Genomic DNA, 21,054 nt, shown 5'->3' on the forward strand with positions numbered 1-21,054 from the left:
AAAACGCTAGCGACCCTACAACAGCAAGACTTGAACAACCAGATAGATGAAGCAGAAAAAAATGACCTAAAAAAATAACTTGAGGAGAATATTTCAGGTCCTTAAAGAGAAAATGAAAAATTCTGTCAAAGAGATGGAGAAAAAGACAAACAAAAAATTGGAAGAAATCAATAAATCCCATAAAGAAAATCAAGAAAAAGCAATCAAACAAAAGAAACTATTAATAGAGACAATAAAGAAAACATAAACTGAAGGAATTATGAAAATGGAAATTATGAGAAAATGATCAGGAATCACAAATGTAAGTATAAACAGCAGGATACAGGAGGTCTCACCCAGGAGGACTAGATGGCAGGAAGTAATCAAATTGAGAGCTGAAATCAACAAAATAGAAACAAAGAAAAAAATACAAAGAATCAATGAGGCAAAGAGTTGATTCTTCAAGAAAATCAACAAAATAGACAAAGAAAGAGAGAATCTCAAGTGCTGAAGATACAATAGAGGAAATAGACTCATCAATCAAAGAAAACATTAAATCTAATGAAAGATTAACACAAAATATCCAGGAAATATGGGTCATCATGAAAAGACTAAACCTAAGAATAATAGGTATAGAAGAAGGTGAAGTCCAACTCAAAAGCACAGAAAATATATTTAACAAAATCATAGAAGGAAACTTTCCCAACCTAAAGAAAGATATGCATATGAAGATACAAGAAGCTTACAGAACACCAAATAGACTGGATCCAAAAAAAAAGTCCTCCTGCCACATAATAATTAAAACACTAAACATACAGAATAAAGAAAGAATATTAAGAGCAGCAAAGGAAAAAAGCCAAGTAACATATAAAGGCAGACCTATCAGAATTACACCTGACTTCTCAATGGTAACAAAGAAAGCCAGAAGGTCTTGGTCAAGCATTATGCAGACATTAAGAGACCATGGATGCCAGCCCAGACTAGTATATCCAGCAAAACTTCCAATCACCATAGATGGGCAAAACAAGATATTCCATGACAGAACCATATTTAACCAATACCTAGCTACAAACCCAGCCCTACACAAAGTACTAGAAGGAAAACTCCAACCCAAGGAAATTGGCTACATCAACAGAAACACAGACAATTGATGCTCTCACAGCAGCATATGCCAAAGAAGGGGAAACACACACACAATACCGTCGCCAACAATGAAAACTAAAATAGGAGTTAACAGCACTGGTCATTAATATCCCTTAATATAAATGGACTCAAATCACCTATATAAAGACACAGGCTAGCAGATTGGATATGAAAACAGAATCCATCCTTCTGCTATACACAGGAAACACACCTCAACCTCAAAGACAGACACTGCCTAAGAATAAAGAGTTGGGAAAATTTTTTCAATCAAATGGATCTAAGAAACAAGCTGGTGTAACTATCCTAATATCTGCCAAAATAGGCTTCAAACTAAAAACAATCAAAAGAGACAAGAAGGACATTTCATATTAGTCACAGGAAAAATCCATCAAGAGTAGTTCTCAATACTGAACATCTATGCCCCAAATACAAAGGCACCTCATTAGTAAAAGAAACACTTCTAAAACTTAAATCACACATTAAACCACACATACTAAGAGTGGGAGTTGTCAACCACACTCTCATCACTGGACAGGTCTGCCAGATAGAAAATTAACAGAGAAATAAGGGGACTAACAGATGTTATGACTCAAATGGACTTAACAGACATCTATAGAACATTCCATCCAAACGTAAAAGAATATACCTTCTACTCAGTACCTCATGGAACCTTCTCAAAAACTGACACATACTAGGTAGCAAAGCAAACCTCAATGGATTAAAAAAAAAAATTGGAATAAACCCATGTATCTTATTGGATCACCATGGCTTAAAACTAGAATTCAACAGCAACACTAATTCCAGAAAGGCCACAAACACATGGAAATTAAACAATGCTCACCTGAATCATCAATGGTTCAAGGAAGAAATAAAGGAAGAAATTAAAGGCTTCCTAAATATCAACGAGCACACAACATACCCAAATTTATGGGGCATGATGAAAACAACATTAAGAGGAACGTTCATAGCACTAATTGCCTACATAAAGAAGCTGGATTTATGCCTACATAAATCCCACAATAGTGAGTTAACAGAAAACTTGAAAACTCTAGAACAAAAATAAGCAAACTCACCTAGGAGGACTAGATGGCAGGAAGTAATCAAATTGAGAGCTTAAATCAACAACAACAAAAAAAAAAAACAAAGAAAAAATACAAAGAATCAGTGAGACAAAGAGTTGGTTCTTCAAGAAAATCAACAAAATAGACAAACCTTTATCCAAACTTACCAAAAGGCAGAGAGAGAATATCCAAATTAACAAAATTAGAAATAAAAAGGGAGCCATAACAACAGACATGGAGAAAATTCAGACAATCATTAGGTCATATTTCGAAAACCTGTACTCCACAAAATTGGAAAATTTAAAGGAAATGAACAACTTTCTGGGTGAATATCACTTACCAAATTAAATCAAGACCAGATAAACAAATAGACCTATAACTGCTAAAGAAATAGAAACAGTCATCAAAAATCTCCCAACCAAAGGAAGCCCAGGACAAGATCGTTTCAGTGCAGAATTCTACAAGATTTTCAAAGAAGAACTAATACCAATACTCTTCAAATTGTTCCACACAATAGAAACAGAAGGAACATTGCCAAACTCTTTTTATGAGGCTACAATTACCCTGACACCCAACCCACACAAAAACATTACTAAGAAAGAGAATTACAGACCAATCTCACTCATGGACATTGATGCTAAAATACTGGCAAACCGAATCTAAGAACACATCAGAGAAATCATCCACCATGATTAAGTTGGCTTCATCCCAGAGATGCAGGGATGGTTCAACATAAGAAAATCTGCCAATGTAATCCACCATATAAACAAACTAGAAAAAAAAAAGCCACATGATCATCTCATTAGATGCTGAAAAAAAACCTTTGGTAAAATACAACATCCCTTCATGCTAAAGGTCTTGGAGAGAGCAGGTATATAAGGAACATACCTAAACATAATAAAAGCAATATACAGCAAATCAACAGCTAACATCAAACTAAATGGAGAAAAATTCAAAGCAATACCACTGAAATCAGGTACAAGACAAGGTTGTCCACTCTCTCCATATTTATTCAATATAGTGCTTGATGTTCTAACTAGAGCAATAAGACAACAAAAGGAGATCAAGGGGATACAAATCGGAAAAGAAGAAGTCAAGCTCTTACTATTTGCTGATGATATCATAGTTTACATACGCGACCCCAAAAATTCTACCAAGGAACTTATACAACTCATAAACACCTTTAGTAATGTAGCAGGATATACGCTTAACTCAAAAAAGTCAGTAGCCATCCTTTACACAGATAATAAATGGGCTGAGAAAGAAATTAGAGAAATATCACTCTTCATAATAGCCACAAATAGCATAAAACATCTTGGAGTAACTCTAATAAAATAAGTCAAAGACCTGTATGACAAGAACTTTAAATCTTTGAAGAAAGAAAACATCAGAAAATGGAAAGATCTCCCATGCTCTTGGGTAGGTAGAATTAACATAGTAAAAATGGCAATCTTACCAAAAGCAATCTACAGATTCAATGCAATGCCCATCAAAATCCCAGCAAAATCTCCCATGCTCTTGGGTAGGTAGAATAAACATAGTAAAAATGGCAATCTTACCAAAAGCAATCTACAGATTCAATGCAATGCCCATCAAAATCCCAGCAAAATTCTTCACAAACCTCAAAAGAACAATATCAACTTCATATGGAAAAGCAAAAAAACCCAGGATAGCCAAAACAATCTTGTACAATAAAGGAACTTCTGGAGGCATCACAGTCCCTGACTTTAAAGTCTATTACAGAGTTACAGTACTGAAAACAGCCTGGTATTGGCATAAAAACAGACAGGAGGACTAATGGAACCAAATAGAAGACCCGGATATCAATCCACTCATCTTTGAACACCTAATTTTTGACAAGAAAGCAAAAAAAAAAAAAATCAAATGGATAAAAGAAAGCATATTCAACAAATGGTGCTGACATAATTGAATATCAACATGTAGAATAATGAAAATAGATCCATATCTATCACCATGTACAAAACTCATGTCCAGCTGGGCGGTGGTGGCACACACCTTTAATCCCAGCACTCGGGAGGCAGAGGCAGGCGGATCTCTGTGAGTTCGAGGCCAGCCTGGTCTACAAAGGGAGTTCCAGGACAGGCTCCAAAGCTACAGAGAAACCCTGCCTTGAAAAAACAAAAAACAAAACAAAACAAAAACAAAAACAAAAAACAAACAAAAAACTCATGTCCAAATAGATCAAAGACCTCAACATAAAATCAACCACACTCAACCACACAGAAGAGAAAGTGGGAAGTACACTTGAACGCATTGGCACAGGAGACCACTTCCTAAACATAACCCTAGTAGCATAGTCACTGAGAGAAACAATTAATAAATGGGACCTCCTGAAACTGAAAATCTTTTGTAAAGCAAAGGACATGGTCAACAAGACAAAATGACAGCCTACAGAATGGGAAAAGGTCTTCACCAACCCCACATTGGACAGAGGGCTGATCTCCAAAATATACAAAAAACCCAAGAAATTGATCATCAAAGAACAAATAATTCAATAAAAAATGGGATACAGACTTAAATAGAGAAGTCTCAACAGAGGAATCTAAAATGGCTGAAAGATACTTAAGGAAATGATGTGGGATTCCCCTCTGTATGGTGTGATTACCATTAATGAATAAAGAAATGGCTTTGGACCTATAGCAAGGCAGAACTTAGCTAGGCAGGGGAAACTAAACTGAATGCTGGGAGAAAGAAGGGTGGGGCCAGAGAGAAGCCATGGAGCCGCCGCCAGAGACAAACATGCAAAAATTTTGCTGGTAGAATACAACCTTGTGGTGTTACACAGATTAATAGAAATGGGTTAAATTAAGATTTAAGAGTTAGCCAATAAGAAGTTAGAGTTAATGGGCTAAGCAGTGATTTCAATAATATAGTTTCTGTGTGGTTATTTTGGGGCTGAGTAGCCTGGAACCAACAAACGGCCTCCCTCCAACAAATTGGCACGCCAACATGGTGGATTAATAGTTTCTGAGTGGTTATTTCGGGAGTCTGAGCGGCCAGGAAATGAACAAGAGGCCTCCTTACAAAAAGGAAATGTTCAACATCCTTAGCCATCAGAGAAAAGCAAATCAAAACAACTCTGAGATTCCATCTTATACCTGTCAGAATGGCCAAGATCAAAAACATTGATGACAACTTATGCTGGAAAGGTTGTGGGGTAAAGGGTACATCCCTCCATTGCTGGTGGGAGTGCAAACTGGTACAGCCGCTTTGGATATCAGTGTGGTGATTTCTCAGAAAATTAGGAAACAATCTACCTCAAGACCCAGCAATACCACTTTTGGGTATATACCCAAAGGATGGTCAATCGTGCCACAAGGACATATGCTCAACTATGTTCATAACAGCATTGTTTGTCATAGCCAGAATCTGGGAACAACCTAAATGCCCCTCAACTGAAGAATGGATGAGGAAAAATGTGGTACATTTCCATAATGGAGTACTACACAGCAGAAAAAAATGACATCTTGAGATTTGCAGATAAATGGATGGATATAGAAAACATCATATTGAGTGAGGTCACTGAGACCCAGAAAGACAAATACCATATATACTCACTCATAAGTGGCTTTTAAACATAAAGCAAAGAAAAACCAGCGCACAATTCACAATCTCAGAGAACCTGTACAACGAGGACCTGAAGAGAGACATACATAGATCCCCTTCTCTGTCTCACTCATTCCCTATCTCCTGTCCTTGTCTCTTATTCCCTGTCCTCTGTCCCTCTGAAGCAAATAAATCTTTGTGCTGAGAACTTGGTCTTGGGGTCCTGAGCCAATGCTTTTCCTTTTACCTTCCTCTAAGACGTTTGCTTTGTGAGCCTAGTGGTTCTTCTAGATGTTTGCAGGTTCTGGGTAGCCTTTAGCGTTTTCCTAAGCTCCTTTATTATCTAACACAACCCAAAGCACTTAGGTTTGCACCACTAACAAACGAGGAAACAGGCATTAACATATGAAATGCCTTGAGCATGGCCCCAGTAAGTGATATAGGTGGGACCAGGATGTCACTCCTGCTGATGGAGAAAGGTGCAAAGGCAACCACACTGGCTGCCCAGGCTAGCTTGGAAAAGACGCGTCTAACAAAACTTCTGATAAAAGTAGTGAAACTTCCATTTATCTGATTTATCTGCTGGGGCTAGTGAAAGTCACTAGGGAATGAATACCTTATAGGTTTCCTCCGTGCATATGTGTACCTCTAAATAGGGCCTTTGGAGAATTAAAAAAAAATGTTAATGTTAATTTTTGTTTTCTGATCATATCTTGTAGGGGTAAAAGGTCCTTGAGCATACAGTTAGGTACTAGAGAAGCCAGGAAAACACAGTTTCTCCAAAGGGAGGAGATATTTGGCTGTCCCAGAATACTGGGGGAAAATGTAGTTTACAACTAAGTAATCTTTGCAACCTCTTGAGCCAGGCTCCACCCATATTCCCCAAAATATGATGTTGGTTTATCCCCAAATCTTGAACATTATTTCTAGGCCATAAAACTCATCCTTATGAGTGATGTCATTTGTACAACCTAAGTGACTTCTGTGTCTTAGAAGCCAGGTCAAATCCTGACCCCCAAAGGCACTCTGCCTTAGTCATTCTCCACAGACCTTAGCTTGAGCACTGTTTCTGAGTCAGCAGGCCCCATCTTTATGGAAGAAGCCCTATGGACTTTGTTACACACTTCTATGTAAACATGTCTTAAGCTTTGTTGTACTCACAGGACTGAGTTGTTATTAGAAAACTTTTTTTTTCCAAAATCATGCTGCATTTAAATATGGCTAAAATAAACAAACTGGTGACAGACTCAGAAGTTTTGGCCCAGTATTGGTGTTGAAGGGAGATGAATGAAGTTTCATTCTTGTCTCTTCATGAACTATTTTCTGCCACCCAGAAAGCCTGCAGTGACCGCCCCCCCCCCAATAACTATCTCACATCTAGAACTTAGTCAATATGCATTTAATAAATCAACTACTACCATGATCTATAAACTACTCCTGTGGTGGTTCTGACTATGTTTTGAGTTGCAAAGGTTTTGTTAATGTGCTAAATTCCTATGTCTATCAGCATCTTAGGGTTTCTATTGCTGTGATGAAATACTATGACCAGAGCAACTTGGAGAGGAAAGAGTTTATTTGGTTCACACTTCCATATCACTGTTCATTACTTAAGAAAGTCAGGACAGAAACTCAAACAGGGCAGGAACCTGGAGGCAGGAGGGGATGCAGAGGCCATGGAGAATTACTGCCTGCTGGCCTGCTGAGCCTGGTTTCTTACAGAACCCAGGACTATCAGCCCAGGGATGGTACTACCCATAATGGCTAGGTCCTACCCCATCAATCACTAATTAGGAAAATGCCCTACAAGCTTGCCTACAGCCCGATTTTATGGAGGAATTAATTGAGGTTCCCTCCTCTTAGATGACTTTAGCTTATGTTAAGCTGACATAAAACTGTCCAGCACAATTAGTATTCAACCCACATGTCTTTGAATTTCCATGACAGTCTAGTAAGACACAAAGATATGCATTGATACTTAAGTATTTAAAGATTATATTTAAGTCACATTTTCATATAAATACAATCAGCTTATTCAACAACAGTTTAATGACTATTAGTTGAGAATTCAAAACAACATGCTGTGGCATTAAAATATGCACAGTTTATCTGCCACCCAATAGCAACTAGCCTACATTTTAGGAGATAAATCAATTCAGGGAAAGGGAAGAATTTGAAGGACAATAGGAGTTAGAGGTAGAGGAACATTCCATAAAAACCACCATATGAAATAAAAACAGGGGGGAAAAACAGAAAACAAACAAACAAACAAAAAAACAATCACAAAGACTTCCCTGCATCTTGCTTTTGGACATTTTATCTAATACAGATCCCACAGGCCTTCTAAATTCCAACTCTCTCATTTACCACATAAGGACACTGTGACTGCATGAAAGTGGGTGACTTGTTTAAGTTAATGGGGGTTTGAACTATATGCCAAACTTTTGGGCTGTCCAGTTAAGTACTACCACAGTTTCTATCCAGTGTGAAAACTCTGTGAGGCCCAAATCAGAATTCCCAGTATGACACACTAGAGCTTATCTTCAGCTGAAGTCTTCCTCATTTGTGTATTAGATACAAGACTTTATCATCTGAATGAAAGTGTTCATAGCTTTCATATGGTTACTCTGGTATGCTATGCTGTACTTCAACTAAAAGATTCCCACCTTAGTTATAGTTATTAAGCATCTACATTGATATGACATGATTATTATTAAAGAATTATTCAAGATGAAGGTGCCAGTGACAACTCTCATGTATGAGTCCTCTGATGTCTTGTAAGGTTTGTACTCCTACTGAAGGCCTTCCCACATTCAGTACACTGATAGGGCTTCTCTCCTGTGTGGATCCTCTGGTGCACTATGAGGGATGAATTCTTAATGAACGCTTTCCCACACTGGTCACATTCATAGGGTTTTTCACCAGTGTGGATTCTTTGATGTTCAATAAGGTAGGCGCTTTGGCTGAAGGCCTTCCCGCATTCAGTGCACTCGTACGGTTTCTCTCCAGTGTGTATCACCTGATGGACAGTTAGGGATGATCTCCCCGTGAAATGCTTTCCACACACCATGCACTCGTAAGGCTTCTCACCAGTGTGAATTCTCCGGTGCTGAGTAAGAGAAGAATTCTTACTAAAAGCTTTCCCACACTGGTTACATTCGAAAGGTTTCACTCCAGAGTGAAGTCTCTGATGTTCTATAAGGTATGTGCTTTGACTAAAGGATTTGCCACATTTGTTGCATTTGTAGGGTTTCTCTCCAGTGTGATTTCGCAGGTGTAGAGTGAGCGTCGAGCTTTTACTGAAGGCCTTTCCGCATTCGCTGCACTCATAGGGCTTTTCCCCGGTGTGACTTCTCTGATGCACAGTAAGATGCATGCTCTGACTGAAGGCTTTTCCGCACTCGCTACATTCATAGGGCTTTTCTCCGGTGTGAGTTCTCTGATGCACTGTCAGATTCATGCTTTGTGTGAAAGCTTTCCCGCAGTCGCTACATTTGTAGGGCTTCTCCCCGGTATGAATTCTTTCATGTTGGACCAGGGATGAATTCTTACGAAAAGCTTTTCCACACTCTTTGCACTGATAAGGTTTCTCTCCACTGTGAGTTCTTCGATGCACAGTGAGGTTCATGCTCTGACTGAAGGCTTTCCCACAGTCAGCACATGTGTAGGGTTTTTCTCCGGTATGAGTCCTTTGGTGGACGGTGAGGGAGGAGCGTTCAATGAAGTGCTTGCCACACACGCTGCACTGATAGGGTTTCTCCCCACTGTGAATCCTCTGGTGCTTGAGCAGGGAGGAGCTCTGGCTGAAGGGTTTCCTGCAGGTGTCACATTCGTATATTTTCTTCCCTATAAACATTCTTGGAGATTTCATTAACTTGGAAGTCTGCTTGGAATCTTTTCCACATGAATTCCAATTGCGAGGCCTTTTTGGCAAAGGAATGCCTTGTGCTGTGTTAAGCATTGAACCCTCAATGGAACAATTTTCAGCTTTATTACTGTCACATACCCTCTGCTCATTACAGGTTTCCTTCTGGGCCACTGCCACTTGGCCCAGATGTCTTTCCTGCTGCCCCTCTAGCCGACAAGAGGGGTCCCAGACAGACCCTAAAGCTGAATGCCAGAAATCTTCCTTTTCCATCATGGTCCCATAGGGCAATTTTTCAATAACGTTGGACTTTGGAGTTAACTCTTTGGTTTCAAGTCTGGTTTCCCAGCCTGAAAAAAAGTAAATAATTCAAATGCATATTGATTTCTGTGCTGAGTGACTAGAAACTACATAAAGGGGAATAAGAGAGCAAAGGTAGAATAACTTCAGTGTGGTTAAGAGATTTTGAAAGTATTTTTACAATTCTTTAGCAAAATCAAAAGGTGAAGAACAGCGTTATTAGTTCACAGAAAACAGAAGAACTAATACAACCAGCTGAATAAATAGAGAGAAGGGAGCTCATCCAGCAGGGATGGACAAACAGTGAATGCAAAACTAAGGAAAATACACAGAAGAGACAGGCTAGAGAAAGCAGACCAGAACAATGTGCTAATTTCCACATTGACAGAATCCAGAGTCCCCTGGGAAGGGACTCTCAGTGAGGATTATCTAGATTGGGCTGAACTGTGGAGGACCATTTTGATTACATTAACTGATGTGAGAAGGCTCATATGGGCCTTCTCTTGGGCAAGGGATCCTGTATAAGAGAGACAGATACAAGCCGCCCACTACCCTGCACGCATTTCTGTTCTGACTATAGAGACACAGCTCCTTCTGTCACTTTCCACTGTGACTTCTCCACCACGAACGGACTTTAACATGAACCAGGAGTTAAATAAATACTTTCTCCCTTAAGTTGCTTTTGTCAGAGTATTTTATGATAGCAACAGAAAAGAAACTAAGACAGAAATTGGTGCCCAGAAGCGGGGCCTCTGGGGTGTACACTTGATCATGTCATTCTTATGCTTTTGGACCCATCTGTGGCTAGAATGCGGAAGAGTTTGGTACTTTGGGCTAGAAAAGTCGCTGAAGGCTGAAATCAGAGCTTAACTCATTCTGATGGGAGCTAACAAGACTGAGATAAACCGGGCTAATAAGGTTTCTTTGGATTTGAGCTTTTACAGACTTAAAAGAGAATAAAATAATCTGATAAGGAGTAAGACCCTAACTATATGTAAACTACCCCTGGGGAGTACGGTCATCTGCAACATAAAGAACAGAAGACTCTTAGAGGAGGCTGCTGTCTTAAGGGTTTTCTCCTTAACCTTTAAGAAATGTTCCACTCACAGATGTAGCAGGCCTAAAGTGCCTTCCACGTTCCTACATTTTCCCTGTGAAGCTGAGAACTGTGATGAGCAGAGCGAGATGAAGAGAGTCAGTTGAGCTGCTAGAGGTAACTGCACAGAGGAAAGGACCAGGAGCCACTCAGTGAGGAGAGAGGGCAGGACACTGCAGTCTGAGAATCTGGTTTAGGACTGTTGATGGAAGTCAACAGAGTGGAGATGACACTGGGTGAGTAAACTAAAGGCTTGGAAGCAAGAAATGTAAGTAACAGAGCTTCTCCCTTCCAAGCTGACCTGCTTTAACAAAAAGAAACATTTTAAGTCAAGCTGGAATTGCCACTGAAAAGCATGTCCCTCAGTAACTCTGGAGAGAGTATCTAGTGGTATCAGCAAGAATATATGAGCTAGCAGCTGTCTCTTGCCCTAGGTCACTCTGGTCACATCCAGTTATCCAATTCACATTCTTTGAGAATATTTGAATTGTTACTCAGAATTCACAAAAAGTGAGGGGAGGAGGATTCCATTAGCACAGACAGATGGCAACTCTGTAAAGAAGAGCCAGGAAAGGGAATGGTGATAGCTAATGTGGTTGTCAACTTTGCTACTTTCTTCATGCAAAGGGCAACACTTTGTCCTTACTTGTGGGAATCTAGTAGAGTCATTGTATCTAGGATAAACATTAGAATGTAATAGTTTTCTTTCACTGTATCAAGAGTAATAGCAGAATGTATTAGTATTTGCTGAAGGTACCTAGGCCTTGGAAAAATCATAGCAGAGAAGAGTGATAGTTGTCTATGATTTATAGAGTTGTTTTTCTGAAAGCCTTCTCCATCCATTACACGGCTTTAGTAACAGGACTATCGAGGCTCACTTGGAGGTCCTGTATTATCGGATACTGCAAACACTACACAATAAGGACCAAGGTTACAGGCTGTGATGGTTTCCTTCAGAGAACATATAGAATAGATCGAGGGGCTTTGGTATGAGGAACTTGTTGTACCCCAAACACAGCCTTTGTGTACAATCAATAAATATGCTTCTGAATGGAGGTTCGAGGTTCAGTTCCCAGAAGCTGTCCCTCCCTGCTGCCAGAGAGCCTAAAATGACATTCTATTGAATGTCTCAGGCAACACAGAATAGATACTGGAATAGATAACTTATTCTGATTATGGGTCTGCCTTTCCTGCATGGACTGCTTCTGCCAAAGCTAGCATCTGTAGACGGAGAGAATGCTTTCTTCACTGCCACGTTGTTCCGTATAGCATTGCTTCCAACCAAGGAACTCATTTCACAGCCAGAGAGGAGCAACAGTGGGCCTGCGCCCAGGGAATCCGCTCGTCTTATCCTGTTCTCCATCGTCCTGAAGCAGCTGGCCTGAGAGAACGATGAAACAGCCTTTGGAAGATACAATTAGAGTGCCAATTAGGCGGCAGCAGCCTGGATGACTGGGACAAGGCTCTCCAGAAGATGACATATGCATTGAATCAGTGTCCAATATATGATGTAGTTTCTCCCACAGCTAGGATCCACAGGTCCAGTAATCAAGGGGATGGAAATGGTAATAATTCTACTCTCTATCAATCCTAGTGACTCCCCCCCCCCTTTTTTTTTGCTTCCTGCTCCCATGACCTCAAGTTCTGCTGGCCTAGAGGTTTTGGTTCCAGATGAAGCAGCACTCCTGCTAGGAGATACAAATATTCCATTGAACACGGTCTAAAAAAGGAATAAATGTTAGGAGGAGTGATTGATCCAGATCACCAGGGAGAAACTGGACGGTTTCTCTACAACAGTGGTAAAGATTATGTCTGGAATGTAGGAGATCCTTCAGGGCGACTCTTGGTGCTACCATGGTCTTACGAAGTCAATGGGAAACTACATCAGCTCAATCCAGGCAGGATAACAAAGAGTCCAGACTCTCGGGAATGAATTATGGATCACTCCTCCAAGAAAAGAACCAAGACTTAGACCTTCTGAGGTACTTGCTGGGGACAGAAGAAACACAAAATGGGTAGTAGAGGAAAGTAGCTATGGATACCACCTAAGGCCACGTGACAGAGAAAGAAATTAATTGACATGAACGTTTCTGTCTTATTGTGTTAAGAACGAGTTTGTGTTGGGATGTAAAAACACAAAAACAAACAAAGGAATGAGTCTGTGCATATATACACATATATTAAGTGATATTTGTATTTCTGTTTTTTTTATCATGTAATATCAACTAAGATAATATTAATGGTTACTGCATTTAAGTTATGAGACACTAAAAGACTAACCATTCCTCAGGGGACACTGCCACCTATAATCCATTCATAGTTGTACATAGAATAGTTATATCATGCTAGGTGGAATTATAACCTGGTTATTGCTTTCATTTGGAAATTAGCCATGACATAAGGAGATGTGATTGCGTGTCGGGATTACATGGGATGGCCTTGTGATGGCTAATCTTGGTTGTCAACTTGACTACATCTGTTTGGATTTTAATTATTACAGATGTACTCGAGTCAACCACTATTTTTTTTAAAGTTTAATTTATTATGTATACAGTATTCTGCCTGCAAGTGTGTCTGCATGCTAGAAGAAGGCACCAGATCTCATTACAGATGGTTGTGAGCTATCATGTGGTTGCAGGAATTGAACTCAGGACCTCTGGAAGAGCAGCCAGTGCTCTTAACCTCTGAGCCATCTCTCCAGCCCCAATTTCAACCACTATTAGTTGTGTGACCTTGTGCAGGTTTCTTAATCTTTCTGTGTTCCAGTCTCCTCATCTGTTGGATGGTACGGGTACTATTTATGTAAGAAAAAGAGTTAAGCATTAATTTATTAACAATTTAACAGAATACACATTGTGTCAAATAGTATATATGCTTTATAAATCCCTGTTTATATATATTCCAAAAATCAACTGAGAAAAAGAACAAAGTATTTGCTATTCTACAAAAAGCTAACAGTTTTAAACTCAAATTATTTTAATACTATACAAAACTTATTAAGGTTAAATACATTCCTTATTAGATTTAGATGCCTAACTTAAATGCAAATTCTCACGACTTAATTCTTAAGAAAAAGAAAAACAAAAAGATTACCTACAAACTTTAACAACTGGCCTAGGAGGGCTGGAGAGATGGCTCAGAGGTTAAGAGCATTGCTGCTCTTCCAAAGGTTCTGAGTTCAATTCCCAGCAACCACATGGTGACTCACAACCACCTGTAACGGGGTCTGGTGCCCTCTTCTGACATGCAGGCATACACACAGACAGAATATTGTATACATAATAAATAAATAAATATTTTTTTAAAAAAACTGGCCTAGGAGATCCTCCCAGGGACACAGGATGCCAAAAGACAATGCACCAGGCATGCAAAAGTCAGGAAAGACCCATGTGACTTGAGAACTGAACACAGCCATTACTACACATGTACAGAAAACCAAAACACACCTCTGTGCAGTCGGACATCTACCTGCTAACACGACACTACGTAACTGCTGGCGATGATACCCAAGGCAATCTGGAAAGAGCGAAGTCTATACAACGCAACATTGTTCCCCGGGATCCACCCTGTTCTCCACTTTCCTAGCTCCCCAGTTTCTCCTCTACAGGATCATACAGATCCATTCCCATGAAGAACACAGCAGAGGTGCTCTTCTCTTCTTTCTTCCCCTCCATCTAGCCCTGATGAAATGTCAAGCTGTACTTGCTTCTGCATTCTTCCTCACAGAGCACAGCACACGCCCTTAGCACTGGGTCACGGGGGCTTCTTGATCACACAGTTTATAAAGTAAGAAAGGATAAAACCATAGGCATTTATCCTTTCTTATTAACACTGCTGTATTCTTTCTGCTTTTCTTTTTTCCTTGAGCCAGCTCCCTCTCAATCCCGGGCATGCATCTGTAACCTGTGTGAGAGCATCTTTGACTTTTGGTTCTATCCTGACAATTCTCCAATTTCCACTGGTAAGAATTCTACAGATATGGTTACAATTCTCATACCCACATTTGTACCTGACTTTAAAAGTTCTACTAATGTCATCCAATATTATTCAATACTCAACAAATATTATCAAGCATTTGCTGGGTAGGCAAATAATGAAATGTCAGCACAGTAATGACAGTTCAGTGAGCCTACATGCCAGCAGGCAGACAGATGCCCAGGAAGACAAGTAAATAGTGTGTGCATTCCAATCATAAATATGTGAAGAAGCTTTTGGATCCTTCCTGATGGAAAGTCTGAAAGAAGACAAAGAAGAGGGGTAGGAAACCATTACCAAAAGCATGGGGCTGGGGTTGAAGCTTAGTGATAAAGCCCTTGCTTAGGGGTGAGAGGTGGGGCTTGATCTCTAGCACCACAAAGAAACATCTCCATCCAGTGCCTCACCAAGAACACAGTGCAATACCAACACAGCCCAGTAGCCGGAACTTTCCTGCTTAGCCTTAACCACTTATGTACGGCCCCAACCAAGGTATTCGCTGAATGTGTTTGTTGATAACATCCTTTTATCTATGTCTATAAAAGTTATAAAAGCTCCTTTTTCTTCAGAAAGTGCATTCAGGGTAACTTGCATGCCAAGACTCAGAGCAACTGTTTTCCTGTTCTCTTGACAAACTGTCAGATTACAGACGCCTGCAAGTCTGCAGGGGGTTCTGGGAGAGAGGCTGGGGCATGCGTGGGAGTCAAATAACAGCCAGTCTCTCCTCAGTCTCCCTGGTGCTTTTATTAATTTAGAAAGTCTGAACCCACAGAAGCGAGAGAACAATGACGACATCTGACCCTCACCCAGATTCTCTGGGGCAGATACTTGGGCCACATTTATTCTGTTTCTCTGTGTTAGATATCCATACTGGCTTTGCTAGATCACTTCTTAGCTCACTGGATGACATGCTACCCCTGAGCACCCAGCATCTACTCCTGAGGGCATTTTCCAATAAAGAACATGATACTTATATTGGTAAGACATCACCATCAATACAGTAACACATTCTTTCGTTTTTGAAAAGACAGGTGTCTCTATTACTCTCTACTTTCTTTTCTGACAGGGTCTCTCACTGAACCTAGAGCTCACCAATTTAGCTAGACTACTGGCCAGTGAACTCCAGAGATCTTCCTGTCTCTGCCACCTTAGTGCTGGATTACAGGTGTGTGCAGTCTGTAATCTACAGGCCTGGTTTCTATGTGGGCACTGGGGATTGAACTCGGGTTCTCATGCTTAAAGCACATCACCATTTGAGCCATCTCTAGGTCCCCTGCTCACTCTTTAGCTTAAAAAAAAGTACATTTTAAAACAACGGGGTTGGAATTACGGAAAAAGCAAGATGTAAAAGGTGTTTTCTGCAGAGAAAAGTCAGTGATAACGTCCCAAAGAGACCGTGCGGCTGTGACAGGGACTGACCAAGGCATGAAGCACTTAAGAGCTGCATGGCAGGGGATGAATGGAGGGAGGACACAGATGGGGTATTTTGGAGTGATAAATGGAATATGTAAGATGCAAAACTGCTAGAAATGCAAACAAAACTACAGTCATTTCTCACTTTTAAAAATATGCAAACTATTCAAAATGCCTATTGAGGCAGCCAGAAAAGAAAGCTCTCAAATGTTTACATAAACAAGGGGAAGGAAGCTAGGAATTTGGTTAGGCCTGGGAACAAAGATAGTAAAAGGAGATGTCTCAGTTGGTGACAGATTTAACTGAACACAGATGAAGACAGAGAGGAAACAGTCGCTGCAAACATTTCCGAATGCACAGAGGTTCCAGGCAATGCACGAATGCTACAGGCGTAGTGACTCAAGCCTCACGATGCAGGCACCCCTCCTCTACGACCAGGACATAGATATGGCAACAGAGGACGAGTCTCAACAGCACGGTGGCACTGTCCTCATACAGTACACATCTGTGGGAGCGGGTCCCTCCAGAGACCCCAAGATCCCTCTCACAGTCCTCTTGGTAAGACACCCATGTAACACTACAAGTCTCTGCACCCTGACACTTACCCAGAAAGATGCAACCCGGGAGGTCTCTTTTTCTCAGCTCAGTCCTTGTTCCGGCTCAGAGATCACATCTGGTTCGGAAAGTTGATGTCGTGCTTGGGAGGAAAGAAACCGAGTTTGGGTACTGAACTTAGTCAACACCCAGCCCAAACAGTTCTGATTTCCTGCATTTCCATTTTTCCATTCTCTACAGACTTTTCACCTAGGGACTATCCTAAACAATGCCCCACGGGAGCTGGGGTTTCAAGTCAAACCCATGAATTCCATATCGCGGACGGCTAAAGGGCAAAGGTGGCAAGAATCAGGTCGAGTTGCAAGGGCAGGGGAGTTCTCACGCAGGAGACCAGGTTCCTGCAGTTCTCCAGCACCAGTCTGCCATACAGGTTCCTCTGCACAGAATCTAGCTGCATCCACTCCGCACAAGTGAAGTCCATAGACACATCCTTGAATGTCACTGAGTCCTGAAACCACAGATCCCTCCTTAACAGGGGATTTCTGCCAATAAGGCCTTGAAAAAAGACCAAGCAGTGCCGGAAGAAACATGGCATCGGGGTGTGTGAGGAAACATAACTACATTCCGATGAAAACAAAACAGGTGCAGCAAACAACAGACGTGAGAGCCAGAAAAAATAACACAGGGAGTGGATTGGGAACTGCTGCAGTTTCCTGTCTGTGGTAAAATATTCTGACAAAAGCAATTCGAAAGAGAAAGAGCTCGCTTTGGCTCACAGTTCAAGGGTGCAAACCATCACCCTGCAAAAGTCAAGGTAGCAGGAGCAAGAAGCAGCTGGTCACATGACATCCACAATCAGGAAGCAGAGAGGGATGCTGGTCACATGACATCCACATTCAGGAAGCAGAGAGGGATGCTGGTCACATGACATCCACATTCAGGAAGCAGAGAAGAGATGAAAGCATGGCAGAGCTCAGCTGGTCACATGATATACACATTGGGAAGCAGAGAGGGATGAATGCTGAGGTTCAGGCTCCCCCTAACCACGTACACAGCCCAGGGTTCAGACAGGGGATGGTGCCACCTACTCGGGGAAAGTCTTCTTGCCTCAAACCAATCAAGATGGCATGCCCCCAAACCCATCTCCCAGGGGATTCCAGATTCTGGCAAGGTGACAATTAACACTGACCATCTCAGGAAATAAGTCAGGAAAAAAGGTTCATAGGAGTGCTACGGTTTGGCTCCTAAAGTGGTTTGATCCCAAAGGCTCAAGTGTTAGAAGCCTGGTCTCCCAGTGACAATGTTTAAGAGGTTGTGGGGAGATGGAGCAGTGGCTAAGGGTGAGTGACGCAAACAAGCAGAGCCGAGTTCAGACCCTCAGGACTCACATAAAGGCAGTATGCCTGTAATTCTAACACCAACAGTACAGACGGTAGATCCTCGGAGTTTTCTGATGGTTAACACAGCTTAAATGATAAGCTTCTGGTTCAGTGAGAGACCTTGTCTAAACATAAAAATGTTTATGTAAGCCGGGTGGTGGTGGCGCACGCCTTTAATCCCAGCACTCGGGAGGCAGAGGCAGGCGGATCTCTGTGAGTTCGAGACCAGCCTGGTCTACAAGAGCTAGTTCCAGGACAGGCTCCAAAACCACAGAGAAACCCTGTCTCGAAAAACCAAAAAAAAAAAAAAAAAAAAAAAAAAAAGAAAAAAATGTTTATGTAATAGATGAAGACACCTGTGTCCTCTTCTGGCCTTTGCAAACATAAGCATGGGCATGTACAGCTGCACACACACACACACACACGCATGCACACACACACACGCATGCACACAGACACTCTGGTCTTTGCAAACATAAGCATGGGCAAGTACAGCTGCACATACACACACGCACACATGCACACACACACGCATGCACGCGCACACACACGCATGCATACACATGCACGCACACACACACATGGTGGGGCCTACTGGGAAGTTGCTGCTGGTCCTTCCTACATGTCCGCATCCTCTCACCTGCATTCCTGACACAGTGATACCATCCACTATGCAGTCTTCACCACTGCTAAACAGAAGCCAGTGCCATGGGACTTAACCATGCCACATGGGTGGCAGACACTCAGACAACGGCTGTGACTTCTGTCAGCAACACAGGGAGTGATGTGACATGACTCTAGGCGGAAACTTGGACCTCCACTACAGCAAATCCTCTGAGGCATCCTTCTCCAGGCCTTGAGACGGCAGACTCCCTCCTCAACACACCCTTGCCCCTTTCCTAGGCTTTTCTGACTCCGGGTAGTCCATAAGCCCTATAAACACCAATCCTTATAAACACTGAAGTCCATCCTGGGACTTGGGCTCCTTCTCCAGCCTTTGAGTACCACTGAGAACTCCAGTGTCAGATGAGCACAGAGGTGAAGGACGCTGAAGGAGCCCAATGCTCTAATACTCCAATACATCTGTCCTTTGTAATGAAGTCCATTCACATCATGGGACTAAAAGATGTCAGACAATGATGTCTCACCTGAGCTCCCAATGGCAGAGGCCAAACAGCCATTGCCTTCCTCCTTCCTGTGGGGCCTTCCTAGAGAATGTGCAGTCTCTAGAGGTGGAGCTGGGGGAGGGAAAGGAAGCTATGAGAGACACTCCTGTGGCAAAATAAAATACCTACAAATAAATAAGAAGGGTGAGGTATCAGCACAAGTACAATTAAATAGTTTACCTATAAACTTTGCTTCATTAAGCTTACATAGGTATACAGACAGAAACGAATATTCATGGGTAGGTTGGCTCAGGATTCTAAGCTATTATTACTTCCTTGACCTGAATCTACACACCTAACACATTCCTAGATAGTATACGCACCACAATGACAATATTTTAAAGTTAATTATAGAAAAGTGATTAGTTAATCATGTTGTAAAACATCCTTTATAAAAAAGATTTATGTTCTGTGTCCCACACATCCCTGTCTGGTGTGGAGAAGGTGGGAGATGTACCGGATCCCCGGGAACTGTCACATGTGAGTGCTGGGAACCAAAGCTGGGTTCTCTACAAGAGCAGCAAGGGCTCTTCACTGCTAAGTCACTTCTCCAGCCTTAGAAAAAACAAATTTAAGGGGTCCTAGTGAAGGCAAACACTAGATATTTTTCAGCTCTGTAAGTGGGTTTTAATGAAGCAGGAGTCCTGTAGTGGCTACCAGACACCGTGAAGTGGAGTCAGGCATAGAGGTTAGTTATCAGCCACAAGAAGAAAGTCAAACAATCTTTTAACCTTCTGTAGCACAAAACTTACATTAGCTTATTTTTAAATTAGCAAGGAATTTTCATTTTTTCAGTTGTTTGTACATGTTTGAGTGTGTGGTGTATCCAAACATATGTGTGGTGCATTCACACACGTGTGATCTATTCAATGTATGTGCATGTTTGTGTATGCATATGTGTGTGCGGTACATTCACACATATATGGGTGTATGTATGTAGGTGTCAGAGGAGGACTTTTGGTGCGCTTTACTACTCTCTGCCTATTTCTGCCTATTTCCTGGAGTCAGAGTATCTGAATCTGGAGTTTGGCTGGTGGACGGCAAACTCCAGTAATCCTCCTGCCTCTGTGACTCACCTCCCCAGCACTGGGGTTCCACATTTCTCTAAAGCCACACCTAGATTCATACATGGGTGCTGCCATCTGAATTCAAGTCCTCATGCTTGCACAGGAGGCAAAGAAGAAATGTAGTGGTATTTTGTTTGTGACCTAACAAATAAAGCTTGCCTGAAGATCAGAGTGTGGAGCTAGCCACCCTAGTTAGCCATAGAGGGCAGGCAGTGGTAGCATACACCTTTAAGCCTTTAAGCCCAGCACTCAGAAGACAGGTGAAGATGGATCTCTTTGAGTTCAAGGCTACCCTAGGCTATGTGAGATTTAATCAATCTAAAAGAGAAATAAAGTTCACACCTTTGATCCCAGCACTTGGGATCACATGGCTTTAATCCCAGCACTTGGGAGGTGGAGACAAGGGAGAGATGACTGGGGGAAGAGAAGAATATAAGGCAGGAGGACACAGGAACTCATGGCATTCAGTCTGAGGATTCCTAGAGAAAGGA

The 21,054-nt window shown here is 41.5% G+C and overlaps 2 protein-coding genes across 4 annotated transcripts in view; both read right to left on the bottom strand.

Annotated features, from left to right (window-relative positions):
* The window catches only part of Znf454 (zinc finger protein 454), a 43,829-nt gene that overhangs the window by 20,267 nt on the left and 2,508 nt on the right, over positions 1–21,054 (bottom strand). For 2 of the 3 annotated variants that reach the window (XM_057776943.1, XM_057776941.1), the window contains exon 1: positions 17,002–17,095. The exons of the other annotated variant lie outside the window; for it this stretch is intronic. The gene's annotated coding sequence lies outside the window, so the exon portion shown is untranslated. Of the gene's footprint in view, positions 1–17,001; positions 17,096–21,054 lie in introns of those variants that run through there. 3 annotated transcript variants of the gene reach the window in all.
* On the bottom strand, positions 7,372–19,509 carry Zfp2 (ZFP2 zinc finger protein). Its single transcript, XM_057776946.1, has 3 exons — positions 19,479–19,509; positions 17,002–17,093; positions 7,372–9,962 (listed from the first exon to the last, which is right to left on the bottom strand). The coding sequence occupies exon 3, from the start codon at positions 9,886–9,888 to the stop codon at positions 8,500–8,502; it is 1,389 nt and encodes a 462-aa protein (XP_057632929.1). The 5' UTR covers positions 9,889–9,962; positions 17,002–17,093; positions 19,479–19,509; the 3' UTR covers positions 7,372–8,499.

The sequence above is a fragment of the Chionomys nivalis genome, chromosome 7 (genome assembly GCF_950005125.1).
Source record: "Chionomys nivalis chromosome 7, mChiNiv1.1, whole genome shotgun sequence".
In the NCBI taxonomy this organism is placed as follows: domain Eukaryota; kingdom Metazoa; phylum Chordata; class Mammalia; order Rodentia; family Cricetidae; genus Chionomys; species Chionomys nivalis.

What these genes read in the sequence shown, in the direction of transcription:
- Zfp2 (XM_057776946.1), bottom strand. Translation starts at nt 9,888, where the DNA reads ATGATGGAAAAGGAAGATTTCTGGCATTCAGCTTTAGGGTCTGTCTGG.